This window comes from Solanum lycopersicum, chromosome 1 (genome assembly GCF_036512215.1).
Source record: "Solanum lycopersicum chromosome 1, SLM_r2.1".
NCBI lineage: Eukaryota > Viridiplantae > Streptophyta > Magnoliopsida > Solanales > Solanaceae > Solanum > Solanum lycopersicum.
Genome location: NC_090800.1, coordinates 58,625,926 through 58,646,707, shown reverse-complemented (window position 1 = coordinate 58,646,707; position 20,782 = coordinate 58,625,926). Strand labels below are relative to the sequence as shown.

General features: G+C 36.8%; 1 protein-coding gene across 1 annotated transcript; it reads right to left on the bottom strand.

The window, feature by feature from the left end:
• Nucleotides 1–12,047: 12,047 nt before the first annotated feature.
• LOC101249956 (alkylated DNA repair protein ALKBH6 homolog) lies at nucleotides 12,048–19,488 on the bottom strand. The gene is made up of 7 exons (XM_004228988.5): nucleotides 19,054–19,488; nucleotides 18,901–18,961; nucleotides 18,757–18,795; nucleotides 13,654–13,766; nucleotides 12,904–13,156; nucleotides 12,512–12,558; nucleotides 12,048–12,404 (listed from the first exon to the last, which is right to left on the bottom strand). The coding sequence occupies exons 1-7, from the start codon at nucleotides 19,159–19,161 to the stop codon at nucleotides 12,240–12,242; spliced, it is 786 nt and encodes a 261-aa protein (XP_004229036.1). The 5' UTR covers nucleotides 19,162–19,488; the 3' UTR covers nucleotides 12,048–12,239.
• Between the last annotated feature and the right edge of the window lie 1,294 nt (nucleotides 19,489–20,782).

Sequence of the window (20,782 nt, the reverse complement as noted above, 5' to 3'; positions counted from 1 at the left end):
CATGTGACGGATCGTCTTCCTCGCAACGGTCCGTCCTGCACTACCGTCATGCTAGACAGAGACCCTGTTTCTAAGGGTCTCAATTTTTCCCAAGTGTTCCCCAACGGACACATGTGACGGTCCGTCCTGCACAACCGTTCTGGTTGTCAGAGACCCTGTTTCTAAGGGTCTCTCATTTTTTTCCAAGTGTCCTTCAACGGACACATGTGACGGACCGTCGTACCCATGACGGTCCGTCCTGCATGACTGTCATAACAGTTAGAGACCCCTCTCCTAAGGGTCTCCATATTTTTTTCCCAAGTGTCCTACGACGGACATCTACAACGGACCGTCGTAGCTGTGACGGTTTGTCCTGCACACACCGTCATGCTAGTCAGAGACTCTCTTATAGGGTTCTCTATTTATACATAGTCCAAGTACAACACGACGGACCTCACGATGGTCCGTCATAGTCGCGACGAGCCGTCACCAGGCCCGTCGTGTGTCACTGTTTCTACAGCAACTACATATTATTTTCATTGTTTTATTTCGTATGGTTTCGCTTGTCTTGTTTGTCACTACTCGTGCTAATAGTGATCCTTTGCAGGTACTATCTACTATGGCACCCAAGCAAGACCGAACCTACGCACGCGGGCGATCAAAGTCTATTGCCCCGTCTGCACGCTTGATCATTGGCTTTGATGATGAGTGGGACCCTGAGTATGTGCCCCCAGGCACTTCCACACCTTCCCGTGCTGCACGTGCTCCCAGAGCCACACCCAAGATGGTGGCGTCCGGCATAGTCACTGCCTCCCAGTCTGATGAGGAGCACACACTGACCGGCACACCCTCTAGGTCAGCCACAAATGAGGAAGGAGTGTCTGGCTCCTTAGGTGCATCATGATCCGAGGAAGCTTCTGGCTTTGCTGAGGTTCCCGCACCCGCCACTGCTGCAGCGTCGGCCTCGTCTGATGTGGCTGACAGTTCAAACTCTACATCCAGCGCACCAGCTCAGGTCCCCACACCAGCCTCTGACCAGCCAAACCGGTAGTGTCGACGGCCAGTTTCAAGTTTACTCCGATGCCAAGTTCTTAACTGATAAAGGAGTAATGACTCGAACACTCACCTTGGAGCGGCGGGTACTTATAGGGAGTCTCCCAACGATGCCGGAGATCCGCAACCTCTTCACCAGGCATCACTTAGAGTGGACAGCACGTCCGTTGGGACGATACTGCGAGGAAATGGTCCGAGAGTTCTACACATCTTACGTAGCGACTCTCCGATCACAGATCGATGGGCAGGCTGCTCCCGCTAGAAAGGCCCGACTGGAGCAGGTTCGAGTCCGGGGCGTGCAGGTTGACATTTCCCTGCCAGCCATCCGCCGGTTTCTATACAGCGAGAGTGCAGATGCTACTCGGACCCCCATCACTGCCGAGTTTGACTACCGCTGGCAGATCGTAAAGGCTGAACAGTTCTTGAGCAAGCCAGCATTGAGAGAAACCACCAAGAGGTGGATGGCCCTGCACGTGTTAGTAGATGGAGAGGGTGCCGATTGGGTCATTGAGCCGAAGAGGGCCATCAAGAAGGCCAACCTCACGTTCATAGAAAAGTTCTTGTGGCTGCTCGTCTGTCACTGCCTTTCCCCCACAGCTGTTGATAACATCGTTACCTGGGATCGAGCAGTGTTGATGGTGGCGATGATATCCGGATTCGAGGTGGATTTTTGCATGGCTTCTACAGGCAGTCATGCACGAGAGGGCATTCAAGGTCACTACTACCTACCCATTACCGTGTATGATCTTTGCCCTTTGCAGGTCCGCAAGTGTGCCTATATGGCATGTAGATCAGCTGAAGACCCCGCAGGGCACTGTTGACATCGGCCTCATTAGAAACGAGGCCAATGAGTTGGCTCAACGCAGAGGGCCCCATCCAGAGCTGCCCCCACTTGCTGATGATCTTGCGGATGCGGTAGCCCAGGCCCGCACAGCTACACAGGCGTCCACTGACACTACCCCGGTCGAGTCTATCCCGGGTAGTAGCACAGCCCTGAGCTCCTCTCGCACAGCCCCTCTACCGGCACTGGTCCAGCTTGCTAGGGTTAAAAAACTAGAGGCACAAATGGCCACTCTTTTTCATCATATCCAGTCGTGGATGCAGAAGTCGATTACTGATTCTGAAGCGCGTCTAGAGAGGAAGATGTTGCAGTTTACAGAGCGGAAGATTGCTGAGGTCAACCAGCGCCTTGACGCCTTTGAGTTGAGAGTGTTAGCCTGACCAGCCCCTCCGGTGGATGTGTCGACTCTTCAGGCTGCAGTCTACACTCTTCGTGCAGACATCGACACGATCCGAGAGGCGAGGGTGCCGGAGTCTGAGGCCCCTTCTGTCGAGCCTGCTGAGGACACCGTGCTGGCAGCCCTATTTACTACTTCAGAAATTCCACCACCTCCCCCTCGAGAGAGTGCCAAGAGGCGTAGGGGTCGAGTAGAGGATGAAGCGCGATCAAGGAAAAAGGAGCGCCAAGAGATGGAGGCTGCGAGGAGAGCCTCACTTGCTGAGGAGGAGGCGCACCAGAACAGAGCATCACAGTTAGCGGCTGGGGTATCTAGCTCCCACATTGTAGAGACAGCAGGAGGCACTACTGATGGTGCGGTTGTTGCTGATGACACCACTGAGGGTGTCCAGATTGCAGAGGACGTGGGTTCTGGGGAACCGGATCCACCAGCTTGCTGATCGACGGCGCTTTGCGCCACAGGTTTGCTTCACCTACCACTCTAATATTTAGTTTTTTTTATGCATTGGGGACAATGGCATGCTTTTTTGTTGGGGGGTGGAGTAGATGGAAAGTGAGTGTTAGGGTGAAGTCTGAGTAGCCCAACTCACTATCCTCTTATGGGGTTTTCTTGCCTGTGTTCTTTTTCCCCAAAAGATTGATTACTTTTTCTGTTGAACCGGCATGTTTATATCTTTTGTATATAGTTTAACTCTGAAGCATGATGGCTAAAATGATATCCTGATAGAATTGGAAAATGTTGCATGACTAGGCATAGTAACTGATAATTGTGTGGCTCTAAGCATGAAATAGTTACACCATTGCATTACCTTAAGTCTTCAATTCGAACTAGGTGTCTGGTAATCTGGTATAGTAATGAGATGTCAAGTCAATGTGAGGAAATCTAAATAGTCCACTATTGGTATTGAGCTAGAACTTGCCTGGTTAGTCCTGCTAAAAGTAAGTTGTAACAGACAATTAGGAATGGATCATAGGCCCTTATTCAAGATAGCCCACTTCTAGCCTAAATAAAAGAAACCAAATGAAAGTATCCTTCTTTGATCCAAATAATCTGAGCTTAAAATTAGACCTTTCTTTTTCACCCCAACAGATCTTTTCTGGGAACAATATGTTGGCCCTGGTCCCTCCTTGGACATATGCACATCAGCTTATGCCAAAAGCATAAGTTGAGGGTGGCTAATGCATAAACAACCTTCGTTATGGCCCTGACCCAACTTTAGGTATTGTGTACCTTGACTCATGGCAAAGCCATGAGTTGAGGGTGGCTGTTTTGAGGAATGCTCTGGACAGTGGGGTTGAAAGAACAAAGAGAGAGAAAGAACAAAAGTAAAGTGACTCAAGAAATTGTTGAAACAAAAGTAAAGAAAAAGAGAATACAAGAAAAAAAAAAGGGAAAAGATTCACTTACACAAATGAAGAAAGAAGGGAAAATAGTAAGGTGAAAGGAGAGGAGAAACTAGGCGAGATAAAGTGATAGAAAGTGGAAGGTTTAGCCGATATGTCAAGGAGGGCAAAAAGTCACTAAAGTATACCTAAATATACCCTACCTGACTCTGAGCCTATGTTACAAGCTAAGAAAGTCCTATCGTGATCCTAAGGGTTGTATAGCAAACTTAAGGCAGTGAAAATAAGGGCAAGCTTATGGAAATAGGTATGAATGAGTGTGACTTTGTTCTGAGAGCGAGTGTTGAAAAGTAATCCTTATACTCAGACTGAAATCATTGTGTGAAAAATGAGGATTTTGTTTTTAAGTTAGGACACTAGTTGCAATACCGGAATTGTTAACACCTCGGTGAGAAATTGAAGAGGATAGGTGTTAGTGCATGGTGAGTCTATGTCATGTTCTAATCCCACAAAATTCAAGCCTAATAGTGATAGCATGTATAGATTTGATGATATTAATCGGGATTGATAGCCAAATGATTGCAAAGGATAAAACATGGATACCATTGTACAAGGATTGTGTAGTGAGTCATAGTGCATCGTTTGAGGACAAACAACGAATTTAAGTTGAGGGTGTTGATATACCGTGGTTTCACGGTATTATTAATACTTTTTCCTTAAGTTTAGTATGTCCAAAAGCCTTTTTGTACTAATTTTTATATAAGTTTCTCTTTGTTTTGCAGGAAATTTGTCCAAAGCTAAATGTGGAGATTTTGAGCAAAGAATTGCAGAAGAGACCACCTACGGAGCTGATGACGGTCCGTCATGCTTGTGACGGTCCGTAGGTGGCAGCGTAGAGAAGCTGCTGAAGGAAGATGGGGAAGTCTAACCAAGTGTGGGGTTACGTAGCTTGTGACGGTCCATCGTGGCTATGACGGTCCGTCCTGCAGATTCGTCATGAAGTTAAGAGAAGTGATCCTAGTACCCAGATTCCAAGAGTTGAAGTGTTTTGAAAAGAAGACCCTCTGCGGACCATTGTGCCTATGACGGTCCATCATACTTGTCGTCGAGGGAAATGAAGAGAGCACCAGAAGAAATTGCTAAGTATGGGACGATGGAGTCCATGACGGTCCGTCGTAACCATGACGGTCCGTCGCGAGGTCCGTCGACCCAGCCGCGTTTTGGCAGATTTCCAGTGATTAGAATCCTTGTTTAATTAGGTTTTTATTTTTTATAAATAGTTTGAAAAACCTCGTTTTTGAGGTTAGACTCCATATTGTTAGACTCCGTATTGTTAGGCTTCATATTATTAGACTTTTGGATTGTTGGATTATTGGAACTTGTGATTGTTGATTAGTGTTAGATTTTGAGATTCTTACAAGTGATTTTTGGTGATTAATCAAGCAAACTTTCGGACTTTATTCTTTCTCATTGAAGTAAGTACATGAATTCTTATTTAACATATTTGAATATTGTGTCTATGGCTATGAGTAACTAAACTCCACAACTAGGGTTGTGGGAACCATAGGCAAATAATGATATAAACCCTAACTAAAATAACAATTCTAGATTAGTGTCTTGCATGTATTATCGTTTAGAAGTCTTTTTAACGGATGGCCAACGTTAGAACTCGCCTTAATGCTACTTGCCGGACCAAGGAGGTAGACAATAGGAAAAGAATTATTAACATAGATTTAGTGTATACTATCTAATAGGCTAGTATTGATTGGTACGAGGTAATAACTTAGTAAAATATCGAATACGATGCTTAATATGAGGTAAGGATAAGGGTTAGGATAGCAACACACGTAGCCGGACCAAGGTGCGGAGTGAGATTTTCTAGATGACGGACCAAGGATTTAGAAATACGTAACTTATCACTTTGCATGCAAGATACTAGGAAAGAATTGTTATAGTTAGAGTTATAAAGTTATGAACCTGTGGGGAACACGTAAACCCTAGTTACTTTGATTAATTGATTAAAACCCAACATTAAAATCTATTAAGTGTCTCTTTCAAGTTCGTTGTTTATTTTCACTTATTTAGAGATAGAACCCCCTTTTTATATTTTTATTTTCCAAGGAAGTTATTGACCAAACGATAGTAATAATAGGTTGAAGTTAAGTCTAGACTATTTTCCTCGTGGGAACGATCCCAACCTCACTAGTTGGGTTATTTACTTTACACGACCGCTTTACTTCTTATTTGAGAAGTAAGTTTGAGCGTATCACTACTCCATGAGTTCTGAAAAATCGAAAAATGCTTGCATTTTCATTGATAACTATTCGAGGATTGATTGTGTTCTATATTGATGTCTTGAGTAGTACTCATGATTAGAAAGATGTATTGTAATGGTGTTGAAAGAATAAAATCAATGTGGTTTCACTTTTGAATGATCTCTTTGAATCGTTTTTTGACTAGTTGCACTTTGATGTGAACATTGCAATGAATATTGCATATACATTTTTTTATCATTCTAAGTTGTGCTAAATGAGTGAATTTGAATTTTCGTGTGTGGTGAGATCTCACTTCAAATCATATGTGTGGAATCCTTGCATTTTTCTTGTTAGTTTAATTGTCTAAGTCTTGGTAAGTGAAAGGCATGATCTTAGGCAGCAATTCAAAGAGGGAACCCATATTTCCATAACCTTTGTGACTACCTAGTGAGGGTGTGCATCCATTTTGGCACTATTTGATCCTAAATTGTTTGTTGACAAAACCACATTGAAAACTCTTGAGCCAAAATTATTCCCACCTTCCCACCTAAAATCCTTTTTGAAGTATTTTTATGTTTTAATAGCCAATATAGGCCAAAAGACTAAGTTGAGTATGTGGAAAGGAAGGAGGAATGAACATCAAGTGAAGGGCAAAGAAAGATGAAATGAGACTTAGCTTTGAAGTTTTTTACAAAAAGAAGTAATCCCTCCTTCTAAAATAAAATAATAATATTGTGATGAGTAGTTCTGAAAATTTGAAATGAAAAGGAAAAGTTTATGAAACAAAGGGGGTTCCGAATAAAGTGATTGACGAGTCAAAATATGAGCTCTCAAATAAAAAAGAAGGACAAGAACTTGAAAAGAGGTGAGGAGTGAAACAAGCTTTGAAAAGATGAAGTCGCTAAGCCAAATTGATCATACCTTAACCCTCGGCTACATGACAAGCCTAAAATACCTTTGAGATCTTTCATGAACTAGATTATGTGATGATTGAAAAATATGGACAAGCCTAAGGGATGAAGCTTGAATGTATTTCTCTTTTGAGAGAGTTAGAGTTGCATTGATTTCTTCATATGAGGTCACTAGAAATAAAATGTTGAAACATAGTCTTACATTAGTAAAGAAGCTATAATGAGCTTGAGCTTGTGCTGACACCGACTAGTCATCATTTGAAGCTTTTTGTCATGAATGAGTATTGCATGTTGTTGAGAGTATTCTTGTAATAAAACTTGCATGTTATCTCTCACAGAATACTACTGTAGACACCATTATTGAGCTAATTGTGTTCTTAAGTTACTTGAAGAAAAGCAAAGTTTAAGTTAGGGGTGTTGATGAGTGGTAGATTTACAGTCATGTAAGAGCTAGTTAGCTCATCAATTAGTGTCCTCAATGCATAATTATGTCATATTCTAGTGATATTATGATGATTTATAGCTACTAAAGCTAAAGGACAAGCAAAGAAAGAATGATTGAATGAATGGCCAAAAATGTAAAAAGAAGTGTAAAGTTTACATTGTTAATCACCAAACAAGAAGGCAGATCGCCTAACCGGTCTAACCTCACCCAAATTAACAGTGCACAACAAAATGTGTTGATCGTCGCCAAAAAAGACAGTGGAAGGAGAAAAGTTGAAGGCTTGAAAGGCAAACTAAGGTGGTACTCAGTGATATATCAAATGTGTGAGCTAGACTCAAAAAATCTCATTGACTGAGGTTAAACACCTGAAGCATAGAGCAAGAGAAAGGTGAGCTGGAGATCATTTGGCAATCCATACAATGTAATTGGCAAGCCCAACTAACATCGCTCAACGGGTCATGCATTGAGTTTTGGTCCAAATTTTGGGAAATTAAAAGTATCCTAAAGAGATATAAAAAGTAATATTTTTTTTAGGGGGGGGAATAGATAGTGTAAGTGAGAAAATTTAGGTGGAGAAGCATGAGAGAAAACACAATACCTAGTGAAAAACACTTTCTAGGTTTTTGGATTTTTTGACTTTTATTCTTTAAATTTATATATTTAAGTTTAATCTAAAGTTGGTTTGCATGCTATTTCTTAATTTCATGTTACTCATGGTTTCTTTCATGAAAGGTATAAATTTTTGGCTTTTTGTGATGGATGGCAAAAACTTCAAGATCTAGGGGTGCAATTATGAGGTTGTGCGTTGATTTAATATAATGGGTATTATGTTATGCTCTATTTTGTTTTTGTTCAGATATGAATTTGGGCTAAATTAGCATAGGGTTAACCTATTGGTTAAGGTTGGAAGCTTAATTCCTACCCTCAATCTCCTTCGATGCTTGAAAGAGATTGATTGGAGTGGGTAATTAATATGATACTAACAATTTAGCTTCATAATTTGTGAACTTTTTTGTAAATAGAGGTTATGGGTCGGATCTATTTGCTTTATTTTTGTAGTGAAAGAGACAAGAAGTAATGTATTGGGTTGTTTAGTATAGAACAATGATTATACCGGAAGAAAAAATTTATGAAAAGATGCTATCAGATCAAAAGAAGATTAGTGTTATTGAAGATGACCCAACTTATTCATGAATATTCATCTAGAAATATAATGACCCTATGTGATATTGATTTCCAATCTCGCACGCCTAGATTACATGTTACTTCTTAAATTTCCCAAAATTTTAGTTTAGTTGTGACCATTGATAAAATCTTTTTATTAAAATAGTGAAATCATTCACCCACTTGTTTTTACTACTACAAATTAATGACTTTACAATCCAAATTTATTTAAAGAATTTTATATGATTATAACATTCTCTGTGGGATTTGATCTTGACTCTTTATTTGGTATTTTTTATTGATGATGATCGATGTCTCTTTTAATTGGTTACATTTGAGAGTTGTTTGTGTTCACATTTTACAATGATACAAATAGTATTGAATTATGTATGTAATGAAAAATCTTAGAGAAAAACACAAGTATGAGTTGATGAATGATTACCCTATTAGATTGATATTTATTGTCATTACAAAGAATATGAGAAAGATTTATGATAAGAAATCTTATTTTTTCGCTCTTTCTAGGATTAAATCGTCCTCTTCTAATAATTTATCCAACCAATACCATATTAGAATTCGGCAATGAGCTTACGACCACTTTTAGTAGTGAGGAGTAGGCTAATCACCGCTTGGGTGAGTATGAGTGAATTCTTTTTCATAAACTGTAATATTCCATTATGTTTGTCCTGTATAGAATGGGTGCTTGTTTATGTTCATAAAGTGATTACTTAAGGCATTAAAACAAAGGTAAAATGATTTTAGAGGATGAATATTGACACCTTGAGCTGTACTATTACAACTTTGCCCTGAATTTCAAATTATGAACATGAAAATATATATTTTTTTAAAGGTGAAATCATAATTTGGGGCCAAAAAATATAAATAAAATATTAAAAGGGTAGCAGGTTGATAAAGAAGATAAATCAAATAAAATTAACTTAGGTAAAGAATAAAGTCACATACTAAAATTATAGACAAAATTAATTTTGGTATGATTTCCAACTTTGGATGCATGATTTTAAATAACACCTCATCATATTCACATTCATTAATCTTTATAACTATGATTGCAGCCTAGTGTACTTAGAAAATATGATTGCTACAATTTGTTAAATTATTGCTTGTGTAATACCTCAAACCTCCAAAAAGTCTTAAGGTACAACCTTTAGAAAAAGTTTCAACCTTTCAGAAAAATCACAATTATTCAATGAGAAAAAATGTCTCTTTTTAATACAATATATAAATAATATAATATAAAATATATAAGATATACTAAATTAGGTGTTTTTAGTTGGGGGTATTATAATAACTAAACACATGCATATATGTATATGTATGTGTGTGTATATATATAAGGGACATATTTGTTAAATTTCATAGAATTAAAAATTGTTTTTAATCCTTTTTTATATAGTCTATGACATGATGGTGTAGTGGAAGTTGCGTTAGAAAAAGTAACTTGAGAAAATGGTTTAACCAAGTGCATGTTAACTCGTTAGGTGCCAGTAGCGGCTAAGGTATTTGGGTGATGACATATTTTGCCCAACAGAGACTTATAGCATGCTAAGTTGCTAACCATTCCTGCCACAACTTCCAATTCTCACACTTCAACAAATACAACAACATTTCACTAAATTAATAATCAGTAAATTAATAATCTCTTTAAGATAATATTTTTCTCTGATTTCAATTTGGACAGTGGAGAAAATTACCTATATCTATAAAATAATGCATTTTCAGAAGACCCTTATATAAATATATGGTCCCATTAATATTTATTAAATTAATAATTCTTTAATGGGAAACTTTCACATATAGCCACTTAAAAATAATTAATTACTCTACATAGCTATAGTTTGATAATTACAATTTGTAGCTACATGTTATATGGAGGAGAGAGGCGAGCGAGACTGGGAGAGAGAGGAGAGAGGAGAGAGGCGAGAGAGAGGGGGAAAAGAGTGAGAAAAAGGTGAATTTTATATATATATATATATATATATATATATGTATATAATTTTATAGTATACATATACATTTGTATAAATGGCAAGCGAGATTGGGAGAGTGAGGAGGGAGGCGAGAGAGATTGGGAGAGGAAAGAGAGAGGCGAGTGAGAGAGGAGAGAGGTGAATTGTATATGTATATAGACTAAAAAATTGTATATTATGCATATTTATTTATATATCTTGAAAAATTATACATATACAAACATGACTAATTATACAAACTTGAAGTAAGTCCACATAATTAATGTATAATATTAGTTGTGAGTGGTAATTATAGCAAACTATAGCTATGATGAGTAATTAAATAGTATAAGTTTGCTTATCTGCGTAATTTTCCCTTCTTTAAAAGTACAAGCATATCTAAGACAATTTCATGAAATGTGATTCTATTGTGTTTTGTTATTTGTTAAACTTTAAATTTAGTTAAACTTCCTCACTAACTTTACTTATTGCATTCAAAAGTTTCTGGTGTTGTGACATTCTAGATACGGTAAGTGTTTTCTTACACGTAATTGATTTCGGTATTGTATCATCAACTTTATCATTAACACTATTTTTTGTTGTATACAAAATTTCGTCTAAGCTCTAGACCTCTAGGCATCATTTTTATCTGGATAATTCAATAAGTTATTGACATCCATTTTATTGAGGTAACTGAAATCATAAATCATCACCTCAACTTCATAAATGTTGTTCATTCAAGTCCTTTGAGATTCATCCTCCAAACAAAATTTGCAAAGTATAAAATAATTTGTTAATAACTTATGTTGTACATTTGTCTTCCAAGCCACGATAGCAAAAATTGATAGTATGCAAAACATAAATGTAGATCAATTTCATGTTCCATTTCCTAATCTTTTGATATCCTACGATAAATATGCTCTGATAATACATCCTGAATGTTTTTATTATCCCAACATCACAAGATTGAGTCTCAAAACACTCTATAAATCTATAATTATCAATTTATTGATTAAATAATACAACTACAAAATAATAATATCTCACGGTTCCAACTAAAGTTTTCAAACCAAGCTAATCTCTTCATAAAATAGATACTTGTTCCTAGTCCCTACGCCTTACGAAAGTTTAGGTGCAGATCTACTGCAGGTAATAGGTCAGACTAGTTTGCAAACTACGATTCAGAACGTGAACAAAATATTGTCGACTGTACTCATAGAATTTGTTCCATGCAGTCATATTACAAGTACATTTTTTTCAACCCCTCTCCCCTACCTTCTTTGTTCCTTGAACTTACAACCTTAAGGTTAGAACCTTAAGGTTAGAAGTGAATGGTGTTTACCATTCGAGCAACTCTCTAGTTATATCACAAGTACATTAATAACAGGAAATAAAAAACGTTTTTCCTCGGAAAAATTCTATCGGGTCATGTGTTACTTCACTCAACCTGGGTGTGTTTGCTAGCTGATAACTACGACCACAAATTTTACTTTTGGGTATTAGTGAAGTGTTTGTCTGGCTGCTGTTCATAAAGGCACAAATACCATCAAGTCCTCCGTAGTTCTGAAGGTAATAAAACCTAAAAATTTCCCTGCACAAGATTAGACAGCAAGTCCAACAAAAAATTCTTGAAGGCAATGAAACAAGAAAGGATCTCTGAGAACAAATACATGGTTATAACTATGCACAGACTAAGAAAAGGAATAGATTAATCTAGCTACGCCACGTTTAAATAGTTAAATCATGGAGTTTTTCACTGTACAATAACTGGCGTACATCAATCATACTAATATTACAATACTGCAGGGGGTTTAATTATCCTGGACTCAATTCTCTACACACGCTTAGTTGCATATATTGACTTGTTTCTTATCTTAAATGAAACTAGAATTTGAAAATACTTTTATGAACCTTTGTTACTACTCGACAGGTCAAAGAAACTCTGGTGTTAGCCCTGCAAATGAAAGTGTCATCACTATCAAGCCCTTTCACTGAATCTGACGAGTGCTGTACTACTCCATGATTCTGAACATTTGTAACATTTACAACCTGGGAAAGAAGTGCGTACAATTAGATAAAGACTTTAGGTACTCATTTTACAGAAAGTGTTATCGAGCATAATTCCACTACACACTCAGGAATGCTTTTCATCTTACCCTGTTACATCCATGCACCTCAGAATCTTTTATACCGTGCAAGTATTCTAGAACAACAAGAAACATCAAAAATACTTAGTAACAAATATGTGTCACTAATTGAGACGTCTTTACAAATGCAAACAGAGATCAATAGAGGTGAATCATGGATTTTGAAAATAAAGATGTGGGTGTTTATTGACAAGTTATGTTGCATTTGGACCACTAGTATTGGAGGTTTGGCAAATAATACAATCAGAAAATTAGAGGGAGGGGGGGGGGAGGGGGGGGGGGAAGAAGGTGACCCTTTATTTTACTAGAAATAGAAGTTCAATTTCAAGGACAATATATTAAAAGTACCCTGATATTAATTGAGTAGTTCTGTTGAAACCACCTCTAACAGAAAGTTTTACCTGAGTAGACCATATCTTTGAATATCAACAAACTGCGAGGCATTAATATGATAGAGAAGGGATGGAAGTTATCAAGCCATTCAAAAGAATTCATCACAGCAGCCTCCTGATCAGACATTTTTTCCTCAGCACCCTTTCCATGTGCACCAACACGGCAGCTCAAATTAGGATGAGGAGTGAAATCAATAACTACAGGAGATCCAAGAGAAAGAATTGCCACTACTGGATAATAAGCTGGTCCGTCTTGATGCGGCTGCAGTGGACGCGTTCTTGTCAGCAAAATTAATGTATTGTTAACCAAAATCAAGGAAATCAATCTTGATTCACTAATTAGAACCTATTCTCCTGTTTATAAGGCTATATAAGAAATCTAGCAGTTTCAACATAAGTTGCTCGGGATCTCCTAAAATTTTGCCTTACATGTGTCGGATCCTTCAAAAATACACTATTTTAGGAGGATCCGACATGCACCCGTCGACATTTTTGAAGTGTCTGAGCAACATAGGTTTCAATACAGACCTCCTAGTTATGAAACCAGAACTGACATGATTAAACATGTAACTTTATAACTAAGACAAGACACCTGCATGTCAGTGTTCAAAGCTTTGTGAGGAATTAGGAGTTACAAAACTAGAAATAAATTTGCAAAACACATATTTGAGATAAAAGTAGAAAATGGGGGAAAATGAAGAAAGAAGAATAAGCAGGAAATGAAATGAGCAACGCAGCTTGGACAAGTTCAGAACAAACCATTATTCCTTGGTTAGGAAGGTATTCATTGATAAGCACATGATTAACTGATGATGGAAATAACCCCGACTTCTCATTTATTCTCTCTGTAATTCTAGTTAACCAAGGAGGCACTGCAAATAAGAAAGGAAAAGTGGTCTAATAAGTTTTCACTAATAACTCTGACGATTTCAGTAAACAACACTCACAACATAAATATCCATTTAAAACTTTATTCCTGTATCTATTGTTTTTTTCTTGTGGAGGCAGAGGGATTGCTTCATTCCAAAGCAAGCAGTAAAGCATACAAGGTTTGAGTACGTTTTAGGACCATCTGTTTGAGTATATACGTATCATTGTATGATTTAGGACTTCCTTAGGTTCTAATGTTTTCACACTTGTTGTATGTTCGGGTTGGGACTCGAGGGGCTAGGGGGTGCTTTGGCACCATTTGGGGACAGTTGGAACTGCAAATTTCTCTAGTACAGGTGCTTTCTTCGTGACCAGGCAACACCATTGTCGAACACAGGAATTTTTCATCACAGATGCCAGGCCCAAGGGTGCAACGGCGAAAAGAAGTCAGGTAAACCCCAATCAAGCCTTCTACGCGATGGTGACTGCAATAGTGCAAGCCTCTACAACGACTGAACTGCAACTGTGAGTTTATAACCTTCCTTAACAATGAATTCAATTTTAATTTGAAATTATAATATTAATAAATTCATGCTAATGAGAAAATAAGCATGACATAAAGAAATAGCTAATACGTTGAATAGAATCACGTAAACTTAAGTTGAGAACAAAGAAGAAAATAAAATATACTATTAAAAAAAAAACTTTTACAAAAATTTTAAAAAATAATAAAAATTACATAAAATAATATAAGTAAAAAAAAATTTTTTAAAAAAAAATTTAAAAGTAATTAGATGATATTTACATCATGTAATTATGATCACTCTGCCTGTAAATTGTAGAGTGTAATCACCTCCAACCAATTACACCAATTACATGTTGACCAAGTAATTACATGTCCAACCAAACAGGACAGACAGTGTAATTATATCCAATTACACCAAATCCAATTACCAAGGTGTCCTTCCAAACAGGCCCTTAGGGTGTGCTTGGTAGGAAGGAAAATGTTTTCCTAAAAACCAAGTGAATTTATGATTTACCCATACTTTGTTGGTGATTAGAAAATATTTTCCTATAAATAGTTTTTAACGTTTTGTTTGCGAATGAAAAACAATTTTAAGAGCTAGGACATGACCCGAAAACCAACCTCGATAATTGATCTAGGAGATGACCCCGACATGCGAAGTAGAACACAACCCGACGACAGATCTGAAACTCGACCCTGAGATCTGACTTAGGACTTGACCCCGACTTTCGACACACCTAGGACCTAATCCCGACACCGAGGATATCCCAGCCAGGACATGACCTTGACTTTCAACTTTCGACTTTTGAGAGTGGATATCCCACCCAGGATCTGACCTCGACACCCAAACTTGAATATTTGGTTGGCGGAGGGGTTGATTTGAGGGTAGGGGTCGGTGGGTAAGGATAAAATAAATAATTTTAAGAAAAAAATGATTTTTTTTATTGTTTAATCTCAATGGGGAGGGTCGGCGTTCGTGGTAGGGTAAGAAAAAAATTACAATTTGGGGTATGTTTGGTATGGAGGAAAATGTTTTCCATGGAAAATGTTTTCCTAGAAAATGATTTCCTAGAAAACAAGTAGATTTTGGACTTATTTTCTCATGTTTGGTTGGTGAGTAGAAAATATTTTTCGGAAATAATTTTTAGTGTTTGATTTATGAATGAAAAATGTTTTTCAGAGACATATTTTATTTTTACTAGAGTAAAAAATAATATATGACATTGAAATTATTTTTTAAAATCAAAATTATTATCTTTTGGAGTGGTGGTGGGGGTAGTGGGTGGGGGTAGTGGGTGGGGGCAGGGGGAGGGGGAGGGGGAGGGGAGGGGGTAGGAGTGAAAAAATAAAAATTTGAAGTTGATAGTATTTTTAAAAAACAAAATTATTTTTTTGGGGGGCTGGCCGGGGGAGGGGGGGGGTAGAAGTTTAAAAATAAAAATTTAAAGTTGAAAATATTTTTAAAAAGCAAAATTAATTTTTTGGAGAGGGAGAGGGGGGCGGGGCTGGTGGGGGGAAGGTCAAGGATCAAGTGAAAAAATAAAAATTTTGAAATTGAAAATATTTTTTTAAAATTGATGTTTTTCCCCAAAAAAAATGTAATTTGAAATTGGAGAAGAGTTATGGAAAATGTTTTCCTTAATTTTTGAAGGGAAGTCATTTTCCTTAATTTTAAGGAAAATGAGTTGATTTGGAAAACATTTTCCAAAACTTTTATCCCAAACAAACATGGTAAAATTGGAAAACATCTTCTAGAAAATGTTTTCCTTCATACCAAACACACTCTTGAAGTTGGAGGAGAGTTTTGAAAAATATTTTCTTTAATTTCTTAAGAGAACTAATTTTCCTTAAATTTGAGAAAAATAAGTTGATGTAGAAAACATTTTCCAGAACATTTAAGTCAACCATACATGAGAAATGGAAAATGTACCAAATACACCCTTAATATTGACTTTTTTGGGGGACAGGTAGAAGTTTTATGTAAAAGGTACCAAGATGGTACACGACCAAGTACAAGACAAAGCGACAGCATCTCCACAGTCATAATACATTTTCCCCTTAACAATCCAAATACTGGTCCATACTATCTAGAGTACTTCTTTAACCACCAATAAACAAGTTTTTGATACATTTGTTTATTACTCTAGCAATCTACAGTCTCTTCTCCTCAAAGCATGCATTCCTTTCCAGCCAAACATCCATAATATGCAAATGGTAATAGTCCTACATATCTGTTCAAACTTCTTTTATGAGCTTGCCAAACATCCAACAGATTGTTGATCTTCCATGGTATTACCCGAGACACCCAATAATATTCAGAAAAAAGTGCCTAGCATTGTCTTGAGAAACTATAATGGAGGAATAGATGTTCAACTGTTTCCTGCTCCCTGTTAAAGAATAACATCTGATGCACATGTGGTAGGCTCTCCTTAATTTGCAGGTCTTTCTGGACAAGCATCCTTGGCTGCTATCCAGCCAAAGCAGACTACTTTCATAGGTGCATTGGTTCACCAGATCATCTTCCAGGGTCAATTAGGCATCCCCTGACGAATCATCTGTAAAAAGAGTTTATAACTATTGACTGAAAATAATATATCCCTGACCCAGACTAAAACATCTGCTTTGAATCAATCAATTATCAGTTCGGTTGTTGTATCAGTTGACAGAAATGCTCCAATTCCCAATCATTCAAGTTTCTCCTTTAAGTAATATGTTAGCCTGAATTTGGATAGAAATAAATTATGTGACCCTGTCTATTTAAAGCAAATAGGGGAATGTGCTCTTAAAATTTTCATCTCCACTCCAAGTATCTATCAAGAATTTAATTCTAGCATCATTGCCAACCTCCAGCCTTGTATATTGTAAGAACTCAACCCATTCTTCACTTATTTTACCCTAGATTCTCCCAAATTATTTCATTCACATTTTTGCCAAATTTCCTCCCTTACCCCCCCCCCCCTCCCAAAATACTAATCTTCATAGCCATTTACTAAGTAGGCTTCTATTTTGCATCTGCATGTTCAGATTCCTCATTACAAACCCCCATGATTTCTTATCTCCAGTAACCACCTGCCACATTACTAAATGAGTTCTCCTTTGATTTGTCTTTACATCTTATAGAAACTGTCTTCTAATGGAATCCAATTTCTTTTCAACTGCTACATGCATTTTAAATAGGGACATTGTATATGTTGGGATCCTATCCAAGATACTGTTGATTAAGATAAGCCTCCCGCAAGAGATGAGCAATGTTTTTCCAAGGAGTCAAACTTCATTCCACACCCTTTTTATGCAAGGGAAACCCGCAGCCGCTCCTCTCCTATTCAATAGCTTGCAAACCACACAGGAGAGGTAATCCGCACTAGGCTAGCCCAGTGCGACGAGCTCGACCCAGAAGGCAAACCTCGTGTGCCTTTCGCTTGCAAAGGGTTTCAAACATGAGACCTCCAACATGAAGTCCCAAGCCCAAACCACTTAGCGGATGATTTGTCCTTTCTAGTCAATGTTATGGCTTTTTAAAGGTAAAACTATAAAATATTGGGGTTCATTTTGGGCATAATTTATTAATCGTTTGGAGGTTCTTTTGGATTCTATTGTTGTAATGAACTGGACGCTATTACAAAGTTCCATCTTCTCTTAATCACCTAGACTTCTATGTTTTCCTTTCATAATCATGTGGTTGTTTTTATGGCCATATTGAAACAAGATTGATAAAAAAATAAATACTCTATATAGCCTATTGATTTTATGCACATGCCTGCTCAATAGCAGAAAATATGAAAAATATGAAAGAAATTTCTTGTTGGATACAAAAGATCTAACAAACTATAAGGTCACGAGGTTTAGTCTAAAAAGCATACAGCTTTGAACATAAAAACTATATAAGAAATCCAAGGACAAATTTCAAAATAGTAAGCCCATATCCCTCTTTTGAGTACCACAATGCTCTCTTTGCTTTATGTACTCTCACATGTTTCATCATCTTCCCTCTTACAATACGAATGTTTCCTCCCTAATTTAATGCTCTCTTTGGTCAAGTGTTAAGAAATTTCAATACTCAAGTTATGATTTTTGATGCCTTCAGAAATTACAAATTTCAACTTTTTGTAGGATACAAATTGTACACAAGTGTCGTGTTGTACTGCTATGTACTATAGGCATATCACAATATTGAAGTTTGTAGTTTAATATGGCCTTAATGCTTCATAGCTTATGAAATGTTAAACCTACTGAAGTATCACACTCCAAATAATTTGCATGTCATTAACAAATTAAGTGAACATTTGCTTGAGAATTGTTTAATGTCAGTAAATGGAAGTTACTGAAAGTGGGTGTGGCAACCTGCACAATTGCTTAGATTTATTCAACTTGGAAAAGCAAAACTGTTAACCCCAAAATTTGGGGGTCAGAAGCAGTTCATATTGAATTCAAATGTTAACAGTGAGACGGGTTCAATGTATACTTACAGTCTTGAGCTATAAGGCCTTTTTCATGCACAACGCCTCCTGCCATGGGATACCAACACAAACCAACAAAAGAATTAAGTCTCGAACAGTATTTTTTTTGTTTCAAATGAGGAATAACTAGGGCACATTAAAAAAACAAGATACCCCAGTTTTGCAATCTCCTGTTTGTCAAGGATTTCCATTTAGAAATTGGCGCATCGTATATCTAGAACACACAAAAAAGTGAAACAATAGAGATTTGTGAAGAAAATGAAAAGAGAAAAAGATAAAGTGATTGAGTAAAGAGATGAACTTTACAGTTTTCAATAAGTGGTGGTGCTCTGACTCAGTAACGAAGTCTGGAATGTAGAACACAGTGGGTACAGACCCAACTCTAAACTCGTTCAGAGTTTTTGACATTTCCATTTGTTTGCTGTTATAGAAGATGAACAAACTATCAGAGAAATCGCAAGACAAAAACCTGTCAATTTCACAATACTCCTGCTTTGATCCACTTTAAATTCATCAGAGATGCTATAAATTGTGTCAGTTTGGGGCTAAATTGCGAGTAAATAACTCAAAACATCAGAAATTATTTGTAAGAGTGTTCTATTTTATTTTGCATCACTAAAATCATTATGGATTTTCTTATATAAAATTAGTTAAATTAAATTACTATTTTGCTAAGAAATCATTATATTAAATAAATTATAGAGAGTGATTACACAAAGCAGCACCCTTTAAGTTTAGCTTTGTTATACTTATCCCCAATTGCAATGTATATTATGATGCTTAACTCTCTTATTTTATTATTTTAATATATATTTTCTTTACCTAATTACTATTAACATAAAAATTTGTGATTTAATTAAGTTGCACTTAAATCATATATTATTTAATTAAATTGATTTCATAACATCTTTGTATTCTATTTCTCAAAAATATAATCATTCTGCAGGCATGAAAATGTTAAAATGATTTATTTTTTTTTGAGAAATAGATTCAATTTTCTACATGTTCAGTTAACATTTGAAGTGTCAAGACAATATAATTACGAATAATATTTACTTATGATAATTTGAAAACAAATTCAAAATTCTATTTAACATGTCACTGGAACATTGATAACCACTCGCGTGGGAGCAAAAGAACAACAAAATCATCTAGTTAAATTGCAAATATGGTACATGAAGAAAACAGAAAAGGAAGTGTTTCTACATGTTTAATGTTCACCTTTACTTGATAAATGCCATAGAGCAGATGTCACATCCCGAGATCACACCTTAGAAGATATGTCACTCTCGGAGTGCAATCAATGTACTCGACCTTACGGAGGTCTTATACAAGCCCTTATATATCGCTCATCGCATATACATAAAATAACATCTCAACAGTGTTATGATTATCAAAAGAATAATCCGAAAAGAGTTCTGAACTGATAAACAACAATCTAAGTGAATAAATTTGTATAATTATGGGTGGCAGGCTAGGGGCGAAAGCCTGGCATGGGTCGATCCCTATCAGTATAGGAGGGTGGAAGCTCAAGGGCGAAAACCTAGCATGAACCGATCCCAAATTGTGTAATTATGAGAACCGTATCCCAGAGGTTAATATGCCAAAAAGTAGTGCGGAATTAAACCTTTTCACAAAACATTAGAATATCTTTAATAACATCATTCCTTATAAATCATAGGAAATACTAAGTCTCAATCTCATCAAAACTTAGACACTGGAATACTTGAGATACGGTCAATACTTCAATATATTGAGATACTTAGTCTATTACAATACTTCAATAAAGGAAATAAAACACATCTATATATGCCCTCGAGTCAATTACGGATATACTTCACTTTGCTTGAATGACTCTAGAATCCAAGCTCTCCTTCACGATCCTTCTCACATTTCACCTACACCTTTAGAGATAACAAAATGTATGGAATTAGTACAAACACTTGTACTAAGTATGACATTATGCATAAAATCATGCAAACGAACATTCATTAGAAATATGCATCTTTTCATTAAAACATCTTAGTATAATCAT